The sequence below is a fragment of the Pelodiscus sinensis genome, chromosome 11 (assembly GCF_049634645.1).
Source record: "Pelodiscus sinensis isolate JC-2024 chromosome 11, ASM4963464v1, whole genome shotgun sequence".
NCBI classification, from domain to species: domain Eukaryota; kingdom Metazoa; phylum Chordata; order Testudines; family Trionychidae; genus Pelodiscus; species Pelodiscus sinensis.
Window position 1 is genome coordinate 26,755,688 of NC_134721.1, and position 20,918 is coordinate 26,776,605.

The following is a 20,918-nucleotide window of genomic DNA, read 5'->3' on the forward strand; positions in this document are numbered from 1 at the left end:
AAACTTCAGGGCCTGCAGGCAACTGAGTTCCATCCCCAGTGGCTGCTTGGCCCCTTTCTCCGCCTCCTCAGGGATGCTGGAATAATGTGAGCAGAGATGGTGCTGAGAGCCACTGAGCCAAATTGTAAACCCTGCATATGACGCAAATCTCTTCAAGCCAGGGGGTGCCGCAGCGCCCCTGCACTCCTACTTCCAGCACTCATGCTCCTCCTCACACAATGCGGACAGCAGCTTCGGAAACTCCCCCCCTCCACCCCCGCTCGGCGGCGGCTTTGGACCGCTTCTTTCCCTTTAGTCGTCTCGGGCTCCTCGCGGAGGACGGCGCGCGTAGAGTGTCACGTGATTCTCGCTCTGCCCTGGCGCCCTCCCCCTGTCTGTTTGCAGGCCGCGGGAGGCGGAGCCGGCTCGGCGGTGGCAAGAGCTGCCGAGCCCCGGCAGGGTCATGTCGGTGCGAGAGCCGAGCCAGAGCGGCGCCCTCAGCGCGGCCTCGCGGAGTCCCTGTGAGGCGGACGAGGATGCGCCGGGCCGGTGCCTGTCGCTGCTGCCCTGGGACCGTTTCTCGGCCTGGCTGCACTGCGTGTGCGTGGTGGGCTTCGACTTGGAGCTGGGCCAGGCCGTGGAGGTGAGCGACGCGGCCGGGAAGAGGCCACAATGGGTTGGGGTGGGACTTGGGACCCCTCTCCCCATTCGGCGGGGCTGGGTTCGGTCTCCCGCCTTCGCCGCTGGGAGATTCTGCCGCGCTGACACCAGGATCGCCCCGCGCTTGGCTTTGAGGAGGGGAATGGTCCGGGTGCCGCTTTGCTCCTTGCCGGGGAGATGCCACCGCCTGAGACTCTCATTCTGCACCAAGGCGCCCCACCTGTCGGCCCCTGCAGGTACGCTGGAGGGGAGCCTTTGTGCCTGTGCTCCGAGTCCGAGATGTTTTTGGTCTGGGCTTTGGACCGCACTTTGTGTAGAGTCCATTTCACTCTCGCTTTCCCCGTGCCCGGCACTTCCCTTATTATTTGTGTCACAAAGCAACAGAGGGAACTTAAAAAAGATTGCATAAAATCAGAAAACTTGACTCGGAGGTAAAGGCGATACATGGAACTACTTCAAATTCGTGGTCTTCAAACAACTAGTTTTTAAGTTGACTGGGGCCCTTTATGTTTGGAAATAAAAGGCAGGCAAACTCCAAGGTAAATGAAATAGAATTAATTAGCTTCAAATCGCTGGTAAAACCTCAGTTAATTATTCTGAAGGGTTGTCGTTTTGATCCGAGATGAGTGTGGTTTTTGCATTTCTCTAATAGTATAATTCTTGTGGTTTCTAGATGTTAAAAGTTTAAAAGATGTATTATAACAGTCTGAGTGTAGACTATCTTCTCAATCTCGTCCAGATCACAAGTGTATATTCTTAAGTTTCTGACACTCAGACCTGTTGCAGGTCTTAATAAATTTGAAACAGACTTAGTGGCTTTTCTTTATTATATCAAAGAGAAACGTGAACAGAATAATTAGTGGTAAGTCAATTACATTTAAAATTGCTTCAGTTAATGTTATAATATACAACTAACAACAAGGATAAATAAATTTGTTTGCAACACATGACTGAAGTTTTAGCTTTCCTCTGCTGTGAGGAGAATTCACAGTGGGCCGTGTTTGGCAAATACTTATGCATGTGGTTAACTTTTGCCCCACAAACAATCCCATACATTTCTGTGGAGGCATTAATTTAAAAATGAATTGTTTGCAGGCTTTGAGTTTAAGACTTTTGAGTTACCTGTACTTGAGTAACCAAGTACAGGTACCTTTCTCCCCTATGAGATATCAAAATATATGGAAATTACAAAGTGAATACTTTTTTTCTCTTAACTGGAATTAACACAAATCTGTACTTCTGTCTTGAAACTCTTACTAAGGAAAGAGCAATACAGTACCATGTATATATAGAAAACTGCAAATTTGTCAAGTATTCAGTAAGGGTTTCTTACATATTTTTCTTTTCTGACAGCCTATACAGTTTAGTTGTTTCCAGTATCCACTATTTTCAAATCACTTTTCATTGCCTTTATTTATGAATAAAGTATAAAGTCTCCAACTGAAAATGCAAGGGAAATATAAGTAGGTTGAATGTTACTATTTTAACTATATGAGTGTTAAAAATTCAGTTTAAAAAACCAAACTGGATTTCAATGGAGGGTAACTTATTCCCTTCTGTGGAAAGAGAAAATCGTGTATGGTGTCAGAGTTATAATAACAGGACTTCATTTGTTAAAGATGGCATTTGAGCAACCTTAATGTAATTGCTGCAACAACACTCTCATTATACAGCCACTGTTTCCAATTGAACTGAGTTCTTTAAAAGGGTTAATTGCTTGGGCTGAACTTTTTCATAATTAATCTTTGCCTGTCTTCTCTTGAAATTTTTGGAAAACATGATCAAAACAAGTTAAGTTTTTTCTGAAAACAAAGCTAGGGAAAATGGATTGGTTTTCCAAAGTTAAGATTTCTTGTACAGGCAGTCCCTGGGTTACGTACAAGATAGGGACTGTAGGTTTGTTCTTAAGTTGAATCTGTATGTAAGTCGGAACTGGCGTCCAGATTCAGACACTGCTGAAACTGACCGCCAGTTCTGACTTACATACAGAATCAACTTAAGAACCCCAGGCATCCCCAAGTCAGCTGCTGCTGAAACTGATCAGCAGCTGATTCCAGGAAGCCTGGGGCAGAGCAACTCTGCCTCGGGCTTCCTGTAGTCAGCGCTGGTCAGTTTCAGCAGAAGCTGACTTGGGGACGCCTGGGGCAGAGCAGCTGGGGTGCTACTGGACCAACCCAGCAGCACCCCATCTGCTCTGCCCCAGACGTCCTGATTCAGCCGCTGCTGAAACTGACCAGCAGCGGCTGAATCAGGACCTGGGGCAGAGCAGCTGGGGTGCTGCCGGGTTGGTCCAGTAGTGCCCACGGGCGCTGCAGGACCAATCGGCAGCGCCCCAGCTGCTCTGCCCCAGAGTCCAAAACAAAAGCCTGGTCTGCTGGGGGGGGGTAGCACACTAGCTGCGCCCCCCCCCCAGCAGACCAGGGACACGGGGAGCAGAGCCGCAGCGGCAGCGGGGTGCCGCGCCTCTGAGGCTTTGCTCTGGCAAAGCCTCAGAGGCGAGGGACCCCGCCACGGCTGTGGCTTCAGTCTGGGTGCCTGTGGTCTGCTGGGGACGGCCCCCAGCAGACCACAGGCACCCGGACTGAAGCCGCAGCCGCGGGGGGTCCCGCGCCTCTGAGGCTTTGCCAGAGCAAAGCCTCAGAGGCGCGGGACCCCCCGCGGCTGCGGCTTCAGTCCGGGTGCCTGTGGTCTGCTGGGGACCGTCCCCAGCAGACCACAGGCACCGGGTCTCAAGGGGCAGCTGCAGCGGTTCCCGCGCTTCTGAGGCTTTGCTCTGGCAAAGCCTCAGAAGCGCGGGAACCCGCCCGGTGCCCCTGGTCTGCTGGAGACGGTCTCCAGCAGACCAGGGGCACCGGAGCAGCTTACGAACGGGGCTTTCTCGCCCCGACTTCCGGGGGAGAAAGCTCCGTTCGTAAGTGCGGATCCGACATAAGTCGGATCCGCATAAGTCGGGGACTGCCTGTAGTTCTTTTATCTGAAACAGCACTGTTCCAAATCATAGGGTGCTAGGAATGTAAAGTTTGTCAGGAGGCTGATCTTAAGGTTGGTCAGGTATCTTCTGATGTTACTGAAAATTCCTGAAGACTTGGTCACTTTACAACAGGGACGAGGAATCTTTTTTGAGTGGGAGGCTGCTGACCCACAGAAAAACGAGTCAGGCTGGGGACTGTGGGGAGGCAGCGGGGGGAGGGAAGGGGAGGCTGGAGTGCCAGCAAGAGTTTCCTAAGGCTGGGGGTGACCCTAAGCCTCAGGGACCAGATCCAGGCAAACCAGGGGCTGTATGTGATTCCTGGTCCTTATGTTCCCCACCCCTGCCTTACAAGCTGTAGACATTTGCTATTTGTATATGTACTGTAGCACTTGTTCAACATGTCCCTTAATTTACTGAAGTGTCCCTCTGTTGTATATCTCTCAAGCTGATTGAGCCTCCTGCATCATTCTAGAGGCCACATAGCCCAGAAACTCTGAGGGATATAACAAAATGGTGGCAGCAGCCTCCCTCATCAAAATTTCCTTTGGCCAAGTGTGGGTACACTGGTCTGGGAATTAAAAGATCAAGAATACGTCTTCATCTTTGTCACTGACTAGTATTAATAATATGAAGTTTATCATCTTTATTATTAAGCTAGGTTTCATACTCCTGTCCTAGGATGGTGGTAAGTTTCCACCATGAAAAAATTAATACATAATCTCTCTCTCTCTCTCTCATATATATATATATATATAAGTTTACAAGTTTTTCCTGCCAGGCGACAGAATGATGTCATCATGCTTTCATAGCTCTGACACTTTCTGGCCCTGAAAGCTGCCAGAGAGAGGTGGTTGGCAAGAGTATCGAGAGGGGGCTGTAGCCCCCTACTGTAATTAAAAACTGTAAAATTAAAGTTGCAGGAACAACCTTGATTATGATACTTCCTGATTTTTAAGAGCTTGTCTCATAATTCCATAGAATTTAAGGCCTGAAGAAAATATTGGATCATTTAGTCTGACCTCCAGTATATCAGAGGCATTTCACTCAGATACGCTAAAAGCAGAGACTTTATTTAAACTAAAGCACTTCAGTCCTCAGAAGACTAAATTGTGTCCAACAGGCAGAGAATAGGAAAAAGTAAGGTACTACTAATGTCTGAGGCCCCTACAGAAGCATGGAATTGGCTGGGAGATTCTGAGCTGCTCCAAGCATATAAACCATGGTAAGGGGTAAAAACTGCAATATCTGTGCCAACCTGACCTGGGAAAGAATTCCTTCCTGACCCTGTATTTGGCTATCAATATGACCTTGAGCATGGGCAAGATTCACTAGCTAGACAGATATAAAAAGGATTTTTAGAACCACCTAGAAGTGCTGATTTCTGATGCTTCATAAGAAGGTAAAAACCACCTTTATAATACATACAGCAATGGCTGTACATCAGGGGGAAATATTTCCTGACCACTACAGGCAATTGGCTGAAGTCCTGAGGAATGAGATTTGATCCCAGTCATTATCTTAATGTAGACCTGGCAGTGTTATGACTGTGTTGAAGGCTGTGCAAGAAATTCTGTTGTCTGTATCACCCATGAAAGAAGCCTTTGCAAATGTAACATCACCCATGAAAGAAGCCTTTGCAAATGTAACATTTTAAAGCAGTTTTTGTATGTGTTTCTAATTACCTCAAGATAAATCTTTTAAGATACTGGGTTTATATAAATATAAAATACTTTGTCCTGTTGCTCTCTGTAAATACAATTTGAATGTTAATTTAGAGTAAAATCTCGATCTCCATTTATGGAAGTCTTTGTATTGACTTCTCTGGGGTCACGATTCCATCTAAAGTGTGTTAAACTTCTGAACATACCTGCCTTATTTCTTCAGGTAGCTTCCACAAAACAATTCATACAGGATGTCATATTGGTGAAAGGGAATATGAGGAGTGAGTTGTGTGTTTGTCAAAAGCCAACTCTGTACTTTGTGTCTCTTCAGTTGTTTCTTCACCACAGATTTTGTAACCACTTCAAGTGGCTGCAGTGGGAAGTTGTTTTGACTGTTAACTAGTGAAGGGATGATGTAGCCTGGAGTGAACACTGATTCTTAACAAATATACTCTAACTAGCCACCATATTTATTCATTCAATTTATACACTTTTTTCCAGATGTGGGGGAGAGACAGGAAACTTACTTTTTTTGCACCAGTAAGGTTTTTACACTGACTCATTGAGAAGACAAGTTTATTATATAACTAGCAGCTGTGATAATGAAGACTGACTAGGAAAGAGCACTGATTTTTGAAGAGTGATGAAAAAAGGATAGAGTTATGAAATGTGATTTTGCTGCCATGTACTGAGAGTAGGATAGACATTGACAAGTCAGTGAGTACTGAATCATAGCAGCTTTTTAAAAGATGGACTTATTTCAGTCTACAGTTATCTATCCTGTTTTCAAACAAAATACCTTTTTTTTTTGTAGGTAATATATCCTCAACATTCGAAACTTACAGATAAAGAGGTAAGAGTTATATCATATACATAGTATGTCACTTTTTAAATTGTGTATGTCAGGAAATATAACTGTTTTTTTTCCTTTTAGAAAACCAGTATTTGCTATTTGTCTTTTCCAGATTCCAATTCAGGTAAATGCTTCTTTTTTTAATAATCTAAAATCTGTGTTCTATTTGCAAATCAAACTAAACTAAGAGTTAAATTTGCCAGTAAATAGCAGTAACTTAGAATAAATGTGTATTAAAGGGAATGTTGTCCCTCCCTAATTATCCTCCCTAATTTAGAATATTAAAATTTAGATGTTATTTGTATTGTGATAAACCCTGGGAAACCCAGTATATTATGTGTAATTGAAATATTAGGAATGTTAACTGGAGAAACATTTGCTTTTCTCTAGTTCTTTCCACCTGATGGTTTCAGAGCATTTTACAGACACTGACTAAACCTCCTAATATAACTTATGAAATCAGTGCATTATACATCTGGGGGAACTGAGGCACGGGGTAAAATTGTTAGGTTACTAGGGAGTATTGGAGAGAAATAATTAAATAAAATGCTTCTGTGTTGTTAAAGATCTGTTTGATTGTTTTAAAAGCATGTCTAGAAGTAGAATGCCCTCTTGCTCCAGCTCTGACCCCTTCTGTAGCCATGCCCCCTCCTGCACTCAGTCCCTTTCCCAAAGCCTGTACTCCAGCCCCCTGCTCCAGGGTCAGCCCCGGAGCCTCATCCCACAGGGCAAACCCCATTGGCCTTAGCTCAGAACCTGCACTCCCTCCCAAACCCCAGTGAGACAGAGTAATGGGAACAGAGGGGAAGGGATGGGACAGGGTTGATCCTGGGTTGCACTTGAATTAAAAAAATTATCGTGGGCATGAAAAGCTTCAAGACCAGTGATCTAGACTATTCCTGACAGGTATTTGTCTAACCTGATCTTAACAGTCTTCAGTGGTGGAGATTCCACAGCCTCCCTCAGCAATTTATTCCATTGCTTAACCACCCTGACAGGATGTTTTTCCTAATGCCCAACTTAAACTTCCCTAGCTGCAATTTAAGCCCATTGTTTCTTGTCCTATCATCAAGAGGTTAAAGAGAATAATTTTCTTCCTCCTCCTTGTAAAACATTGGAATTGAGTGCCTTAGGTCAACTTCCCGCAGTAATGTAGACATAGGCATACTCTGGAAAGGGTGAGAGGCGCTGATGGAATTAATCACATATCTGGCACAATGAATCAATAGAATTTCAGTCAATTTTATGCTGCCAGCTAACAGTGAATCAGAAGAGTCTTGCCACCATTTTATGCTCTATTTTAGATTTTGCATGTTCTATGCATTGTAGAATACAAGATTCTAGAGTATACAAAATGTGAATTAAATGTGAAGACTAGTAAACCACCTGACTATAAAATATTTCACCATATATTGTTTCTGAAAATGAGGCTTCACACAGTGAGCGAGAGAGAAATTTTAGTGTTGCATATGTTGTTGTTGTTTAGTTGAATTACAATAGTACATAATCTGAGTTAGGGATTCAGTCTTCTCATTTGTGCCTACCTTGAAGAATTTACGTTCTAAAGCGGGTGGGGGGGGGGGGGGGAAGAACTGTGGAAAGGTATGGGTATGTCTAGACTGGCGGGTTTTTCTGGGATTACCTGCAAAAGCTATTATCATGTCTCTTCTAGTCTTCTCTTTTCCAGGCTAAACAAACCAATTCCTTCAACCTTGCCTCACAGGTCATGTTTCTTACACCTTGAATTATTTTTGTTGCTCTTCTTGCTCTTCTCTGGACTTTTTCCAATATGTCCACATCTTTTCTGAAATGTGGCGCACAGAGTTGGACACAGTATAATTGAGGCCTAATCATTAGAGATAAATAATTGCTTCTTGTGTACTACTTACAGAACTCCTGCTAATGTATCCCAGAATTATGTTGGCTTTCTTGCCACAGTATTACACTATTAATTCATATTTAGCTTGTGGTCTACCATCTCTCTGTGTGTGTGTGTGTGTATGTGTATGTGTCTCTCTCTCTCTCTCTCTCTCTCTCTCACACACACATCCCCTACTACCTACCTTCTGAAGTACTCTTTCCTAGACAGGCACTTCCCATGTTGTATGTGTGTAACTGATTATACCTTCCTAAGTAGAGTATTCTGCATTTGGCCTTTTTAAATATTTTAATAAGGCTTTAAATCTGAGAAGAAAAGCTTAATGCAATATAAGAACAAATTTGGAAGGAGGTTGTTAGCTTGTAGCTGAATCAAGAGTAATAGTCTATCAGGCCTTCATGGCTCTGAAAGTAATAGAAGACATAGAATTTGTCAAGCCTCAGGACAATGAATTTTGATGAGAAGTAATCAGCTGACAAGTTTCTTTTCCTTTTTACAATTTAATGTAGATAGACTTTTTGTAGTGTGATGACTTTCAGAGCAAAATACAGCCGGTCCCCGAGTTGCGAACAGTCGAGTTACAACCGTTCGCATTTACAACCAAAGCTCCCATGGAGCGGTTGTAAAGGCGGTTCCCAAGTTATGAACGCGACCCGCACTTACGAACAGCGCAGTTGCTATGTAACTCAATGGGGTCCGAGTTACGAACAAATCAAGTTATGGCCAAGTGTTTGGTCCGTAACTCGTTCATAACTCGGGGAGAGACTGTATGATTTTTTTTCTTAATTTGTTATGCAGAACTGCCTCCTATTTGGTCTTTCAAAATTATTGAAGCAGATGCTGGTGAGGCTGGAGGAGAAACATAATTGTGCTGCCCACTTTGCCTTTTGTCTTACTTTTGTACAGCATTTCTATTATTAATTTCTGTGCTAATTAATTTAACTGGTCTATTTTTCTTTTAACAACCAGAATCAGAAATTGATTTAAGACATCGTTAAAGATATTAAATAAACTTCAATGGACATAGAGATGTTAGATATAGTTTAATTTAATAATTATGTAACCGCACCAATTCTTAGCGGTCATACGATTATCTGATGGTTGCCAGGGGTGGGGCCAGTAAGTAGCCAGTGCATTCCTGGCCCCACTCCAGGGGAGCCCCCTGCCACCTCATGCTTCTGCCTGTGTATCGGAGGGATCAACGCAGGCTGTCAAGCAGGATATGGTCCACAACGGGAGCTGGTTTAAAAACTGGCTCCCGGTGCAGACCAGCTCCTACCTGCTGCCCTGTGCTGCTGCCTCTGATACAGAGACATCAGCTCAGGGCAGCAGCAGCCCCTGTTCTCACGGGGCTTGAATTCCCCATGAGCAGAGGCTGCTCCACCATCCCATGGAGCATCCTCTCTCCGTGGTGAGTACGGGCCCACTGAGGAGAGAGACAGCTTCGGCATCCTGCCTGTCCCCTTCCCACACGCTTCCTCCATATTTTGCTAGCATCATTTTGAACTGCTCTCAGGAAACAGGTCATGCTGCCACAATTTTAATTGTCATTAATAAGAACAGGGTGATTTATATACATTGGTAGTTGTGCAATTAAATGGATTTAGCTAGGCATCTGTGAATTGCTATGTGTTCCCCAGCAATATGTCTACAAGCGGAACAGTTACCTTTATAGACATTTATCCAGAGTAGCTTCATTCGACTGAGCACTACTGACTGATAGGAGAGGCTAATGACTCAGAACTGGGATGACTGAGGCTATATGTCGACTGCAGACTTTTTTTGGAAGAGATCTTCCGAAAAACCTTTTTCCAAAAGAGAGCGTCCACACACACAAGCACATCAAGAAAGTGGTCTGCTTTTTTGAAAGATAGCGTCCACACTGAATGGACGCTATCTCGCATTTAAGCTGTGATTGCTATGGATGGAGTGGCCACCAGGGCACCTGAGCTTTTTCCTCTTTCCTCTTCTTTTGAAAGAACTCCCTCTTCCCTGTCCACACACGCCTTTTTCCGAAACAGCTTTTTCAGAAAAAGGCTTCTTCCTCTTAAAAAGAGGATTACCAATGCCGGAAAACCCCCTCTATCCTTTTGATTTACTTTTGGAAGAACACAATTACAATGTGAACATAATTCAGGTTTTGTCAGAAAAACAGCTGTTTTTCTGACAAAACTCTGAAGTGTAGACATACTCTGAGGCCATTAAACTTCAAGATGTAAAAATGCTGCTTTCCTAGATACCTGTGTGGTGTAGGGATGTAAGTGAGTAGTCAACTAGACGACAATGGGCTTATCAGTTCATCAAGTTGAGTACTTGCATTTTCTCCTTTCCCCTCCCCTCTCCCTCCTCCGCCCCGGCCGCTGCCTCTGTATCAGAGACAGCAATGGGGAGAGCCAGAGCCGGCTTAAAAGCTGTTTTCCCCCAGCGTCATCTCTGATTTTAATCTGTCAGAGGCAGCAGCGCTGGTGGGTGGGGGAGGGGATGGAAGGCTGTTCAAGCAGCAGCCCTTTCCCATGGGGGGTCCCAGGCTTGCCACGGATAGAGGCTTCTCTGGCTGGGCAAGCAGCCCGACTCAGTCCTGGTTTGCTCTGGGTCCAGAATCAAACTGCACAGCAGCTCTGCAATTTACAAGGCAATATGAGTCAAGCAGCCTGCCCACCGGCTCCTGCTGTGTTTTAAATTGCCGTGCCACAGCGGGGTTTTGTCCTGGACTCTGTGCAAGCCAGGACTGAGCTGGGCTGTTTATCAACTAATCGAGTAATTGATAGAATTTTTATTGACTATTCGATTAGTAAATTAACCTTATTTTAACATCCCTAGGGTGGTGCTCACTCTAAAGTTGCAGTGGTGGAACTCCAAAACAGGAGTTATCCTCAGCTTATAGAGGCATGTTTCCATCACCATGTGGAAGCTCACCATGCCTCAGTGCTAGTGGTCAGTAGCCTAATCGCTTTTATGTTGCCATGAGTTGTATAATGTTGTTATGATAATGCTACTGTGCTAAGTCATAAGAATCACAATATATGTATGTGGCATTGTATCAATGGCGCTCCTGAACTCCATCTGGCTATAGATGGGGCCTGTGTTACTATTCTTTGAGGTGACCACTGCCACACCAGGCCCAAGACTTTTATCAATAGGAAAGGGGTTTTTTTCCATGGTGCTACAAAGCCTAGTTTTTCCACTGTGAAGGTCACTGTCTTCATGTAGTATTGTTGGGAAAGATCCATGATGCTAAAATCTTCAGAGATTCAGGGGGGAGGTGGCTTTTAAGCTAGCTCCTCATGTGTACTGGCTCCCACAGAGGCAGCAGTGGAGGGTGACAGGCAGGAGCTGCCTGTCCTGCTCCCCCGCACATAACCACTGAAATTTTCAGCGGTTATAATTATATAAATGCTTAGGCTTATGTGATAAGTACTTGGTAAATATTGCACAACATCTAAGAGCAAGGAAAGCTACCTCGGACAAAGTGCAGGAGCAGGTGGCAGGGAGACTTTCTGAATATTATGGAAAGCTGGAGAGGGTATTTAGGGTATTTTGCAAGAAGGATTATTTTATGTGGCCGAAAACAACAAATAGTTCACCTGAAGAAAAATAAAAATGGTGCATGTGGGCTCAAAGCACTGCAAGGCAAAAAAACTGAAGTTACTCTGATGTAACATCCTTGTGTAGACAAACCTTCAATTAAAGTCTGTTGAAATTAAGATACCATTATTTCCTTTTTTTTCCTTTCTTTTTGACATAGGTTGTCTTGGAGACACACAGTTTTGTTTTAGATTCCGGCAGTCTTCTGGTAGGAGGCTCTCACTGCATTGTATGCTGGACCAGCTGGAAAGAGACTTACCAATTTCCTTAAAGGTTGGAAACACACTAAAAGGAAATATATCACAATTTTAAAACAAAGTTCAGAAGTACACTTAAAATTTAGCACAGGTACCCTAACTCTGATCTGAATTTTTGGTGCTGGTGTCATAATGACAATTTAATTCAGAGAAGTTGATTAAGAAATATTTTCAAAAGAGAAATATTCATCAAACTCCTTCTTTTGTTGCATGCCATTACCAGATGGTAATTGACTTGGGAAAACTACTAGAATACTTGACTTTTATTAAGTACTTTTTCTGTATATATGCTATTCATTGCTAGATAAGTGGCGTGGTAAAGGGAAATTTCTCTGACCAGATATACTCTATGGGTAACACTGAAAACTACAGGTTGTGGTACGGGACCCTCTGGTCTGGCAACATCCATGGTCCAGCAGGACCACGTATATTGCAGGACTCGAGAGCCCTGCCGGCTTGGAGTGGAATCGGCCAGCGGGGCAGCAGAGCCCACAGCTGGCAGGGCAGGGAAGTGGAAGCGGGGAGGGTTTGGAAAGCGGAGCTTGTGGGAAACCTGAGCCTGTAGTCAGTGGGAGCTCCTTTGGGATTGCTATGAGGCCGTGATGGGTGCTCCAGCAGAACTGCTGTGGTGCCTGATAGGGGCAGCAGGGCAGCTGCAAGGATGCAGGGGCAGCCGCAGCTCTCCAGGAGGCTGGGGAAAGGAACCCAGCAGGGAGACGGGTGCCCCCCCACTCCCAGACCTTCCCTGGTCCAGCAAGCTCCCTTGTCTGGGACCAGTCAGGTCCTGAGCGTGGTGAACCAGGGGGGTCTAACCTTTAAAGATAAGAAGTAATCCAATCCATGGTCCTGAATAAATTATTGCTCCTTTTTTTAATGAAAAATAAAAATACTTTTTACTTTCCAAGATGTGAATTCAGAGTTCTGTTTTTCTTTCAGCTGTTGATGGCATCACCTAAATAAAAGCTGCACTTTCCAAATTCCTTTACAAAACTAATTATCATTGTCTATTTCACAGAAAATACTAGAGATGTGAACATATATAGTTAATGATGAGTTTAGGCTTATCTGTTAACCCTCATGGTTACATGCAGGCCCCTCACGAGCACTGTCTCCCACAGAGCCATCTGACCCCCATGCTGGTGCCTCTGTATCAGAGGCAGCAGTGCAGGATAGGGGAGGTAGGCAAGTGGGAGCTGGTGCACATGGGGAGCCAGATTAAAAGCACCGGCTCCATTTGCCACCCGCATGTAAATACATTTTAACATTCCTGGGAAATAGATAATCCTGAACTCAGGCCTTCATTGATAAATATAGGTGGAAAAGATTGTGAATTCTTGGGTTTTGGGATGGATGGGAATGGTTTAAATATTTTGTGTTTAAAATAGGCTTGTTTTTAAGTGTGCATTCTTTTTCTTAATGCTTTGGGAATGTTTTAGATGAACCTTTTAATGTGTGCTCTTGTGTTGAGTATTGAAGATAATCTGTGTTGTCAACTGACAAATTTTAAACACTTTTTTTCTTAGATCAGTAGATGATTTTGAGTTTACTGTTAAACTTTAAGTTATGTAGTATAGCTCTCATCTTGAAGATTTTAGTACAGGTGTTATTTTTTTCTTATTGCTAATCCATACCCAACTGTTGAGGAGTTGACTTCCAGCATGATATTTGACTTTCTGATAGTGGTTTTTAGGGGACACTAAGTCTCATTGCAGAAAATTTCTGGGAGAATACAAACAGCAAGTATAATAAACAGTGAGTTCAGTTAGTGCTACAGCTTTTTTGTTTCAATCAGTTGTAGAATGTTTAGTTCCAGGGAAGAGGATAGCACATTGTCCTTACTTATTTTTTATATATGTGTGTATATATATATAAATGAAAGAAGCATTGTTTTAAATAACACCTAGAATATTAAAAAATAGGAAACAGTCTTTACTTTGAAATTATTAAATAGATTTTTTTTTAACAGATGGACCCTGCATATTACTATGGCTATGTATATTTTAGACAAGTTCGAGACAAAACATTAAAAAGAGGCTACTTCCAGAAGGTAATCAAATGTCTTAATAGACAAATATGTACCGCATCAATTCCAGAGGCCATTACACTTGACGCTTAATAAGGGAGAAACAATGTCTCATGCTTTTCTATATACTTCTGAGCACATAGGCGCTTCAGAAAAGAACTATAACTTACCTACCATTTAACTGTAACTGCAAAAAATTGTAGGGCATTCATAGTATTCGTACTATTATAAATGTTATTCATAAGTCATTATTTTATATAGTCTGCATGTATATTTTCCACCACAGCTTTTAGTAAAAGTATTTCATTGTACAGAAGAAAAATTACAATAGCAAATTGGGGGGGGGGGTTATATTTAGTTTATACGATCAGAGAAATCGATTTCTGATACTCTGATTACTGAGGGGAACAAGACTTGTACTGTTCAGCTGATGAAGATTACCATGTGAAGAAGCCATACTAGAAAATTAACTCAGACTAGGTGGTTTCCAGAAATTTTATAAATACAATTCCTGTCCTCTCTCTATGGTGGAATTAAGTTACCTTGTTGGTAAATGGTTGCAGAGCACTGTTCTGAGAAGACTGCGCTTAATGATTTTGGAACTGTTTGGAACATAGTTTCAACCCTAATAGTACTCATTCTTACAGTCAGAAACACATCAGCTCTGTTATTGGATAGACTCCTTTTTAAGTTTCTTCTTACATTTATGTCTCTAGCAAGTGATCTTTTGTCTTCCCATTATTGGTTCTGATCTAGATCTTTTATAGGTTCCTGTATCTGAAAGGTGAAAAGTTGTGTATGTGTGAACCAGTGCTGTTGTGGTTCTACTCTGAAAAATGCTCATTTTTGTTTTTATTTTTAAAAACACTTTATTCAGTACGTCTTATGGTCTTATGTAGTATTTGTGTACTTCTTTGACAAAGAAGTTTGTAACTACTTTTCAGTTTTGTTAGTTCTGCAAAGCCAACAAAACTCCGGAAGAATTAGCTGAATTTATTCTGGGTTGTATCTAATCAACAGAATTGTTAACCAAATTCCAATTGTATATCCAAATTTTATTGTTACTAGAATCTTGTGTAAGTATAACTGAGGACAGAATTTGGCTTAGAGTATAAATTATTGTGATGATGCATATGCTAGAAAGACCTCAGTTTGTCTTTTGAGTTTCTTGATTGAACTACAGGTTAGGCTGTAATTAAAGCCACCTGTTCACTTACATTAACTGAGCAAGCTCAACGCAGAAGCTTTTGTATTATGCACAATCCCACCATGCCACTTGTTTTTCAAAGCAAAACTAAGGGTGTTAAATTTAGATTAATCAACTAATGGAATAGTCAATGCAATTCGCATTGACTATTCGATTAGTCAATAAGGGCACCTCCGCCCTTATTGGGGGAGGAGGGGAGTCAAGAAGTCCCCCGCTGGCCCTGTGCTCCCTGCTTTTGAAATGTACAAGAACCACAAAGGCTGCTTGAGTCCCCCACTGGCCTCATGCTCCCTGTGCGCACTTTGGTTTTGAAATGTACAAGAGCCCCCTCTGAGGCTCTCATACATTTCAGAAGCAGGGCACAAAGGGCCAGTGGGGGACTGCTTGAGTCCCCCACTCATGCCCTGCTGCCCTGGCACTTCTGTTTTTGAAATGTAGCAAGAGCCTTGCTCTTACTACATTTCAAAGGCGGAAGCACTGCCAGTTCTCTGCTGCCCCTCTGTCTCCTTGCCCACAGAGACGGTGCTGGGGGGAACCAGCTTTCAAGCTGGCTACCCCCAGCAGCAGCTCCTGGTCCCCACCTTGCTGCCTTTCTCTGATAGAGGCAGTGACTGGTGGGGGTGGGAAGTGAGTAGTCCGAGTTGATTATCCAATAAACATATGCTTATCAGACAGTCAACTAGTCACTCAAATCCCCAAGCAAAACTACACTATATTGTGTGGCAAGGATCCCTCTTTCCCTTGCCAAACTTTGCACTTTTCCCCTTGGCGAGAAGGGCCTCAGGTAAACACCTCACTGGCTGCTGTGTCTGGGCAGTCAACCTTTCCCTTAGTAGGGAGTTGGGCTAGTAATCTTTCCCTGGGGAAGGGAGCCCAGCTTCTTCTGGAGCTTTTCATTACCCTGTCTGTAACTCCATAGCTATTGGTGTTTCTGCATACCTTTCTGTCCTTCTCCCTCCATCCTACAGGGGAGGCTTTTAAAACAGTGGTTCCCAACCTTTTTAATACCACAGACTGGCAAACCTATTCACAAACTTTTGGCAGACTGGTAACATTTTATTTGCGTATTCACTATTCAAATAATGAATATCCAAATAAAATGTTACCGGTCCGCTAAAAGCCCCAGCCCCCAGAGCTGCTACCAGAACAGCCAACTTCAGCTGTCACCTCCTGCCCCCTAAGGTTTAGAACCCACCACCACCAAACCCCCTAGTGCCAGCTTCTTGTTTCCAGAGCCCCACTGCACCCAACCCCCCTAGTGCCAGTCCCCAATATTAGCCCCATTCCCAGAGGCCCCCAGTGTCAGTCCTGTCCCTGTAGCTCCCCCATTACTAGTCCCACCTTCAGTGCCCCCTCCCCCCCCCCCCCCCCCGTGTCAGCTCCCCACCCTTTAAGACAGTCCACAATTCAGCAGTCCAAGGGCTGGACACGGAGAGCTGGGAGGGGAAGGAGGCTGCTTGGAGTGACCCATGTGGCTACTTGGGCAGAAAGTGGCAGGTCCCAGTGCGTGGGGGCAGTTGCACAGGGATTAATGGCTCAGCATTTGCCCAGCTGCGGCCCCTGGTGGCAGTGCTGTGCAGGAGAAACGCACCATCAGTCCTGGGCCACTCCCACCAGCCCGTGCAGACTCTGGGTCCATGTCAGACCCAGCAGCTCTTTGGGCTCCGCAAATGGCCAGGGCAGGGCATAGGCAGGGTGGCCGGGAAGGCCCCTGTTAGCCCTTCATGATGTGGCCTGGAGGGGCCGGGATCTGCACTCGCTGCCTTCAGGGCCAGTGATGTGGCTCCGGCCTTCTCCTCAGCATGGGCAGCTTGTCCTGTGGCAGCTTGCCTGCACGTGGGCCTTGGGCCACCTGTGTTTCACCCTGGCTGCCAGCATGACCCCACTCACCTCATTTCTCCCCCGCGCTGTTCCTGGCTGTGGCGTGAGTGAGCCGTTGCTGTGCGGCGTTGCCCATGTGACCTTTCCCTGAACCACTCTGCGGAAAGGGCCTTGCTGGGCTCCACACAGACCTCATGTCATGCAGCAAACCATATCCAGGAGGAGACCCCGCTGTGGCGATGGTTGGCGAAGAGGTAGGGCAGGACACGCCTCTCCCAACAGCTGTGGTGGGAGGGGGAGCACTGGACAGTGTTTCCAAGTCCTGGCCCTCAGAGCAGCAGTGGCCCAGAAGCCAGTGGTTCATGGACAGGTGGTTGGGAACTGCTGTTTTAAAAGGTCTCAGGCAGGCCTGAAGTGCAATCAGATGACCCTAAGTTGTCCAAGATAGCCCTGTCCCATCTGATTATAATCTGCCCGAGACAACCTCTTGTCAATTGCTCCTGCTTGACCTGCAATAACCCACTTCTAATTAATGGGGGCGTTGGCTTTTTACCCTTCTAAGGCTGCCTTTTTCCGCTCTCTGGCAGCCCTCTGGTTTGACTATGTCACAATTGAAGCAATACATTGGTAGCTGCTGGTGTTTACCGATTTGTTTGTGGTTTCTTGTAGTTACAAATTGGGTTGAAAACTCACACTTGTTGCTAAATGATTGAGGGTGTTTTTAATGCTTGTTACTTTTGGGGCAGATTCAGAAATTTAATCATGGATTATTTTGCTGCTTTCTTTATTCCAGTCCTTGGTTCTCATCAGCAAACTACCTTATATCCATCTTTTCCACACTGTGCTTAGGCACATAGCACCAGAATATTTTGTAAAGAATGACTCTTTCCTGGAAGCAGGTTAGTTAATACTAATTTATTGTTTTGGAAAAGTTCATAAGACAGGGATGTTAATGTATGTAATTGATTAACCATTAAAATGCATGTCATCAATTAATCGACTGACATTTTCAGCGGTTAGTGGTTACATGTTTACGTGCAGAGCAGCAGCCAACTTCCTGGGAGCCAGTGCATGCCAGGAGCTGACTTTTAAGCCAGCTCCCCATGCGTGTTGCCTGCCACCCCGCGCTGCTACTTCTGTATTGGTGGTAGCAGTGCAGGGCAGCAGGTGGCTCCCCAGGAGCTGCATGTAGCCATCCGGGTAACTGATAAGAATGAGCTTATCAGTTACCTGTTTAAACAGCTACGCTCTTACATCCGTAATAAAAGAGAGCTCAATTTGTTGTATGGAATTTCTAAATACTGATGACATTTTGTACTTGGTAACAGGAAAAAATATTGTAGCATACATGTATTTTCCATCTAGATGTGCTGTTAAACTTCTAAAAATTGAGTTGAAGATTTATTATCTAGAAGATTATAATATGGTAGAACCTGAGTCCTTCCAAGGATAGTGTAGAACTCTCCATTAAAAAGAGATAAAAGTCTATGTTCTCAGTATGGGGACTGCCTGCTCAGTACAGGTAGTTGGCAGCATCCTTAATTTGTTTTCCTTGCAAATTGGATTCACCTGTCACAGAGAAAGCTATAATGGCTCTCAAGCTTTTGTTGATGAGAAGGAAGAGTAGGTGGAGGAGGTAGTGGTATTTTAATGGCTTTCTTACGCCCACTGGATCATCAGGAGTTAATGATATAGGGACACTAAGAATCTGGGCTTGTCTCCATCTCCCAGAAGCAACAGCTTACGAGTAAGTGACTCCTAACTATCTTAGAGTTTCATTAAGTGCCATAAATGGGCCAGGTCTTAGGAATCAACTTTCAGTGGGGATTTGCAATTTATTGAAGAGCATATTAGTAAGGTTTTATTGTATCCAACCTTTGACCTCAAACCAACTTTTTCTTCTGTGCTTAAAGCTAGCACCTGTTGAACTAGTGAACACCATTCATAACTACACATTCTAGGAAACCTGTTTCTAGACAGGTGACTTGATCATTAGCATATCATTAATATTTCTTGTTTATCTTTAAAAACTTAATTGCAAATTGTGATCATAGCTGGTTTATATAACTATGTGTTCCTTTTACTCTCTTGATATGTAGTTGTACTTATCTAACACAGTGGGTCCTGATCCTAACTGCAGCTTATGTCTGCTACTTTAATGTAAATAAAAGAGACAGAAGACAATGTGATATTTTCTTACTGGACCAGTGAATGATTTGCAATACATTATATTAGGATAACAGACGAGTTCAATGGTATATATGGTATGCAATAAGATGTCTTCAGAATATGAAGCAAAGTAGATGACTAAGTGAAAAAAATCTCAGGGGAGTGATGGTGTTGGGAACAAATGTTAATTTAAGACTTACATTTTTAATATGTGTCAAAGTAATTTGCATTTCTTGAAGTAGAGCGTATATAAACTAGACACGCAACAAACTTGACCTCTTTGGCTCTGTTTTTCAGTTTGTAGTGATGTTGATCATTGGCCAACACCAGTCCCAGGGAAAACACTAAATTTGCCTATTATGGGCATTGTAATGAAGGTAAATCTGTGTCATTTTACCACATTTCCCCCTCCCCTATTTACTGTATATATTCAATGTATTCTGCCTTGTTTTGAGAGTTAAGATTGGGAGAATCCAGTTTAAATTTCCTGGAGTCCTTTGAAAACATAAGTACAATTTATAAATATCTGCTCTGTCACTAAGATTTTATATAGAGGTTCAAAACAAATGTTCCAGAACAAAATTCCAATCCTCAGCAGCTAGCTAACCGCTTTTCCACCTTTCCTCCAGAGTATACTTTCCCAGAAGGTTTCATAGTGATTCCATTGATGTGCCAACAGATACTGGTACATTAAAGAAAATGTGAAAATATTTAGGGGTAAATTTTCTACTACATGAATGTAACACCATTCAAGTCAGTGGAGATAAATTGATGTCAATTTAGAGGAAAATCTGGCTTGTCCTAGTAATTTTACATTATTTTACAAATAATTTCCAAGTCAGTCAGTATGTGGGGCCTGGAAGTCCAGGACATTAAGCAGCTTAAAAACTATTACTAGCATTAATATTGGGGGGAAAAAAATAAAAAGCTAGTACATATTAAATTAAGCCATAAACAACTATAGTAATTGGATGGGGAGAGGAGATGAAATATTTGGGAGCTACATTCCTTCATAGCCTTGAATGGATTTCATGGATGACGAGTTTGACTTCAGAATTACTGTTAGCAAATGAGTCTAGGCTTGTGGCCAGAAGCCTGTGCATTCCCAAAGATGGAGATCTATGTGAGTCTATTCTGGAAGAATAACCTATTTTTACTAGTAAAGCAGAGTCCTGTTTTTATTTTAACTTCTGATTGGCAAGTGTTAGATCTTCCTTGTTTTGAGATCTTTTCTGTTTTTCTGAATTCTCAATATTTAATTCTCAGATATGAGACCATTCTGTTTCCTTGTAATGACTTTTTTGACACTTGGTTAGTTGGAAAGTGAGGAAGGCTGCTGCTGACATTTTCAGCTGTATCTTGGCTTCTTTGCCCCCGCTATGCTTTGGCAATTGCTAGCTGTTTCAGTGTGTATGAAGGAGTCTGAGGTTTTGGGAGACCTATTCTAAGTGGTAACTGCCATTTTAAACTGAAAAGTATAAAATCTATTTATAATATTTCTTTCTAACTTCTAAAATGTCTCAGATTCTGAGCACTCGCGTTTTTCTGTTTTACTAGAGACAAGTTGAAACTTTCATTTTAATATAAAAAATCCTTATTAAAACAATTATGCTCTTATTTTAAAAAATGTTTAGCAATTTAATATTAATATAATTCTTGTAGCCATGATCTCTGGTCTCTAGCTAGATTTTCAGTATTGTCAGGAGGAAATAATTATTGCCCTGAAGTGGTACACTCTTATTAATTTTTTTCCAAAAAGTTCAACCTGAGGCAGATAGATTGCATGGAAAACTTCAGGCCAAATAGCTAAAATTTGGAAAGGTTATAAGCAGCTAAAAAGATGGTTATAAGCA

At 43.2% G+C, this 20,918-nt stretch overlaps 1 protein-coding gene across 1 annotated transcript in view; it reads left to right on the forward strand.

Moving 5' to 3' along the window:
- Nucleotides 1-312: 312 nt before the first annotated feature.
- DENND6A (DENN domain containing 6A) overlaps nt 313-20,918 on the forward strand; it is a 57,469-nt gene continuing 36,863 nt past the window's right edge. The window contains exons 1-7 of the mRNA XM_006130928.4: nt 313-622; nt 6,086-6,124; nt 6,206-6,248; nt 11,749-11,861; nt 13,812-13,892; nt 17,690-17,795; nt 19,363-19,442. Of these exons, the coding sequence (XP_006130990.2) occupies nt 443-622; nt 6,086-6,124; nt 6,206-6,248; nt 11,749-11,861; nt 13,812-13,892; nt 17,690-17,795; nt 19,363-19,442 (642 nt within the window). The 5' untranslated portion in view covers nt 313-442. The remainder of the gene's footprint in view (nt 623-6,085; nt 6,125-6,205; nt 6,249-11,748; nt 11,862-13,811; nt 13,893-17,689; nt 17,796-19,362; nt 19,443-20,918) is intronic.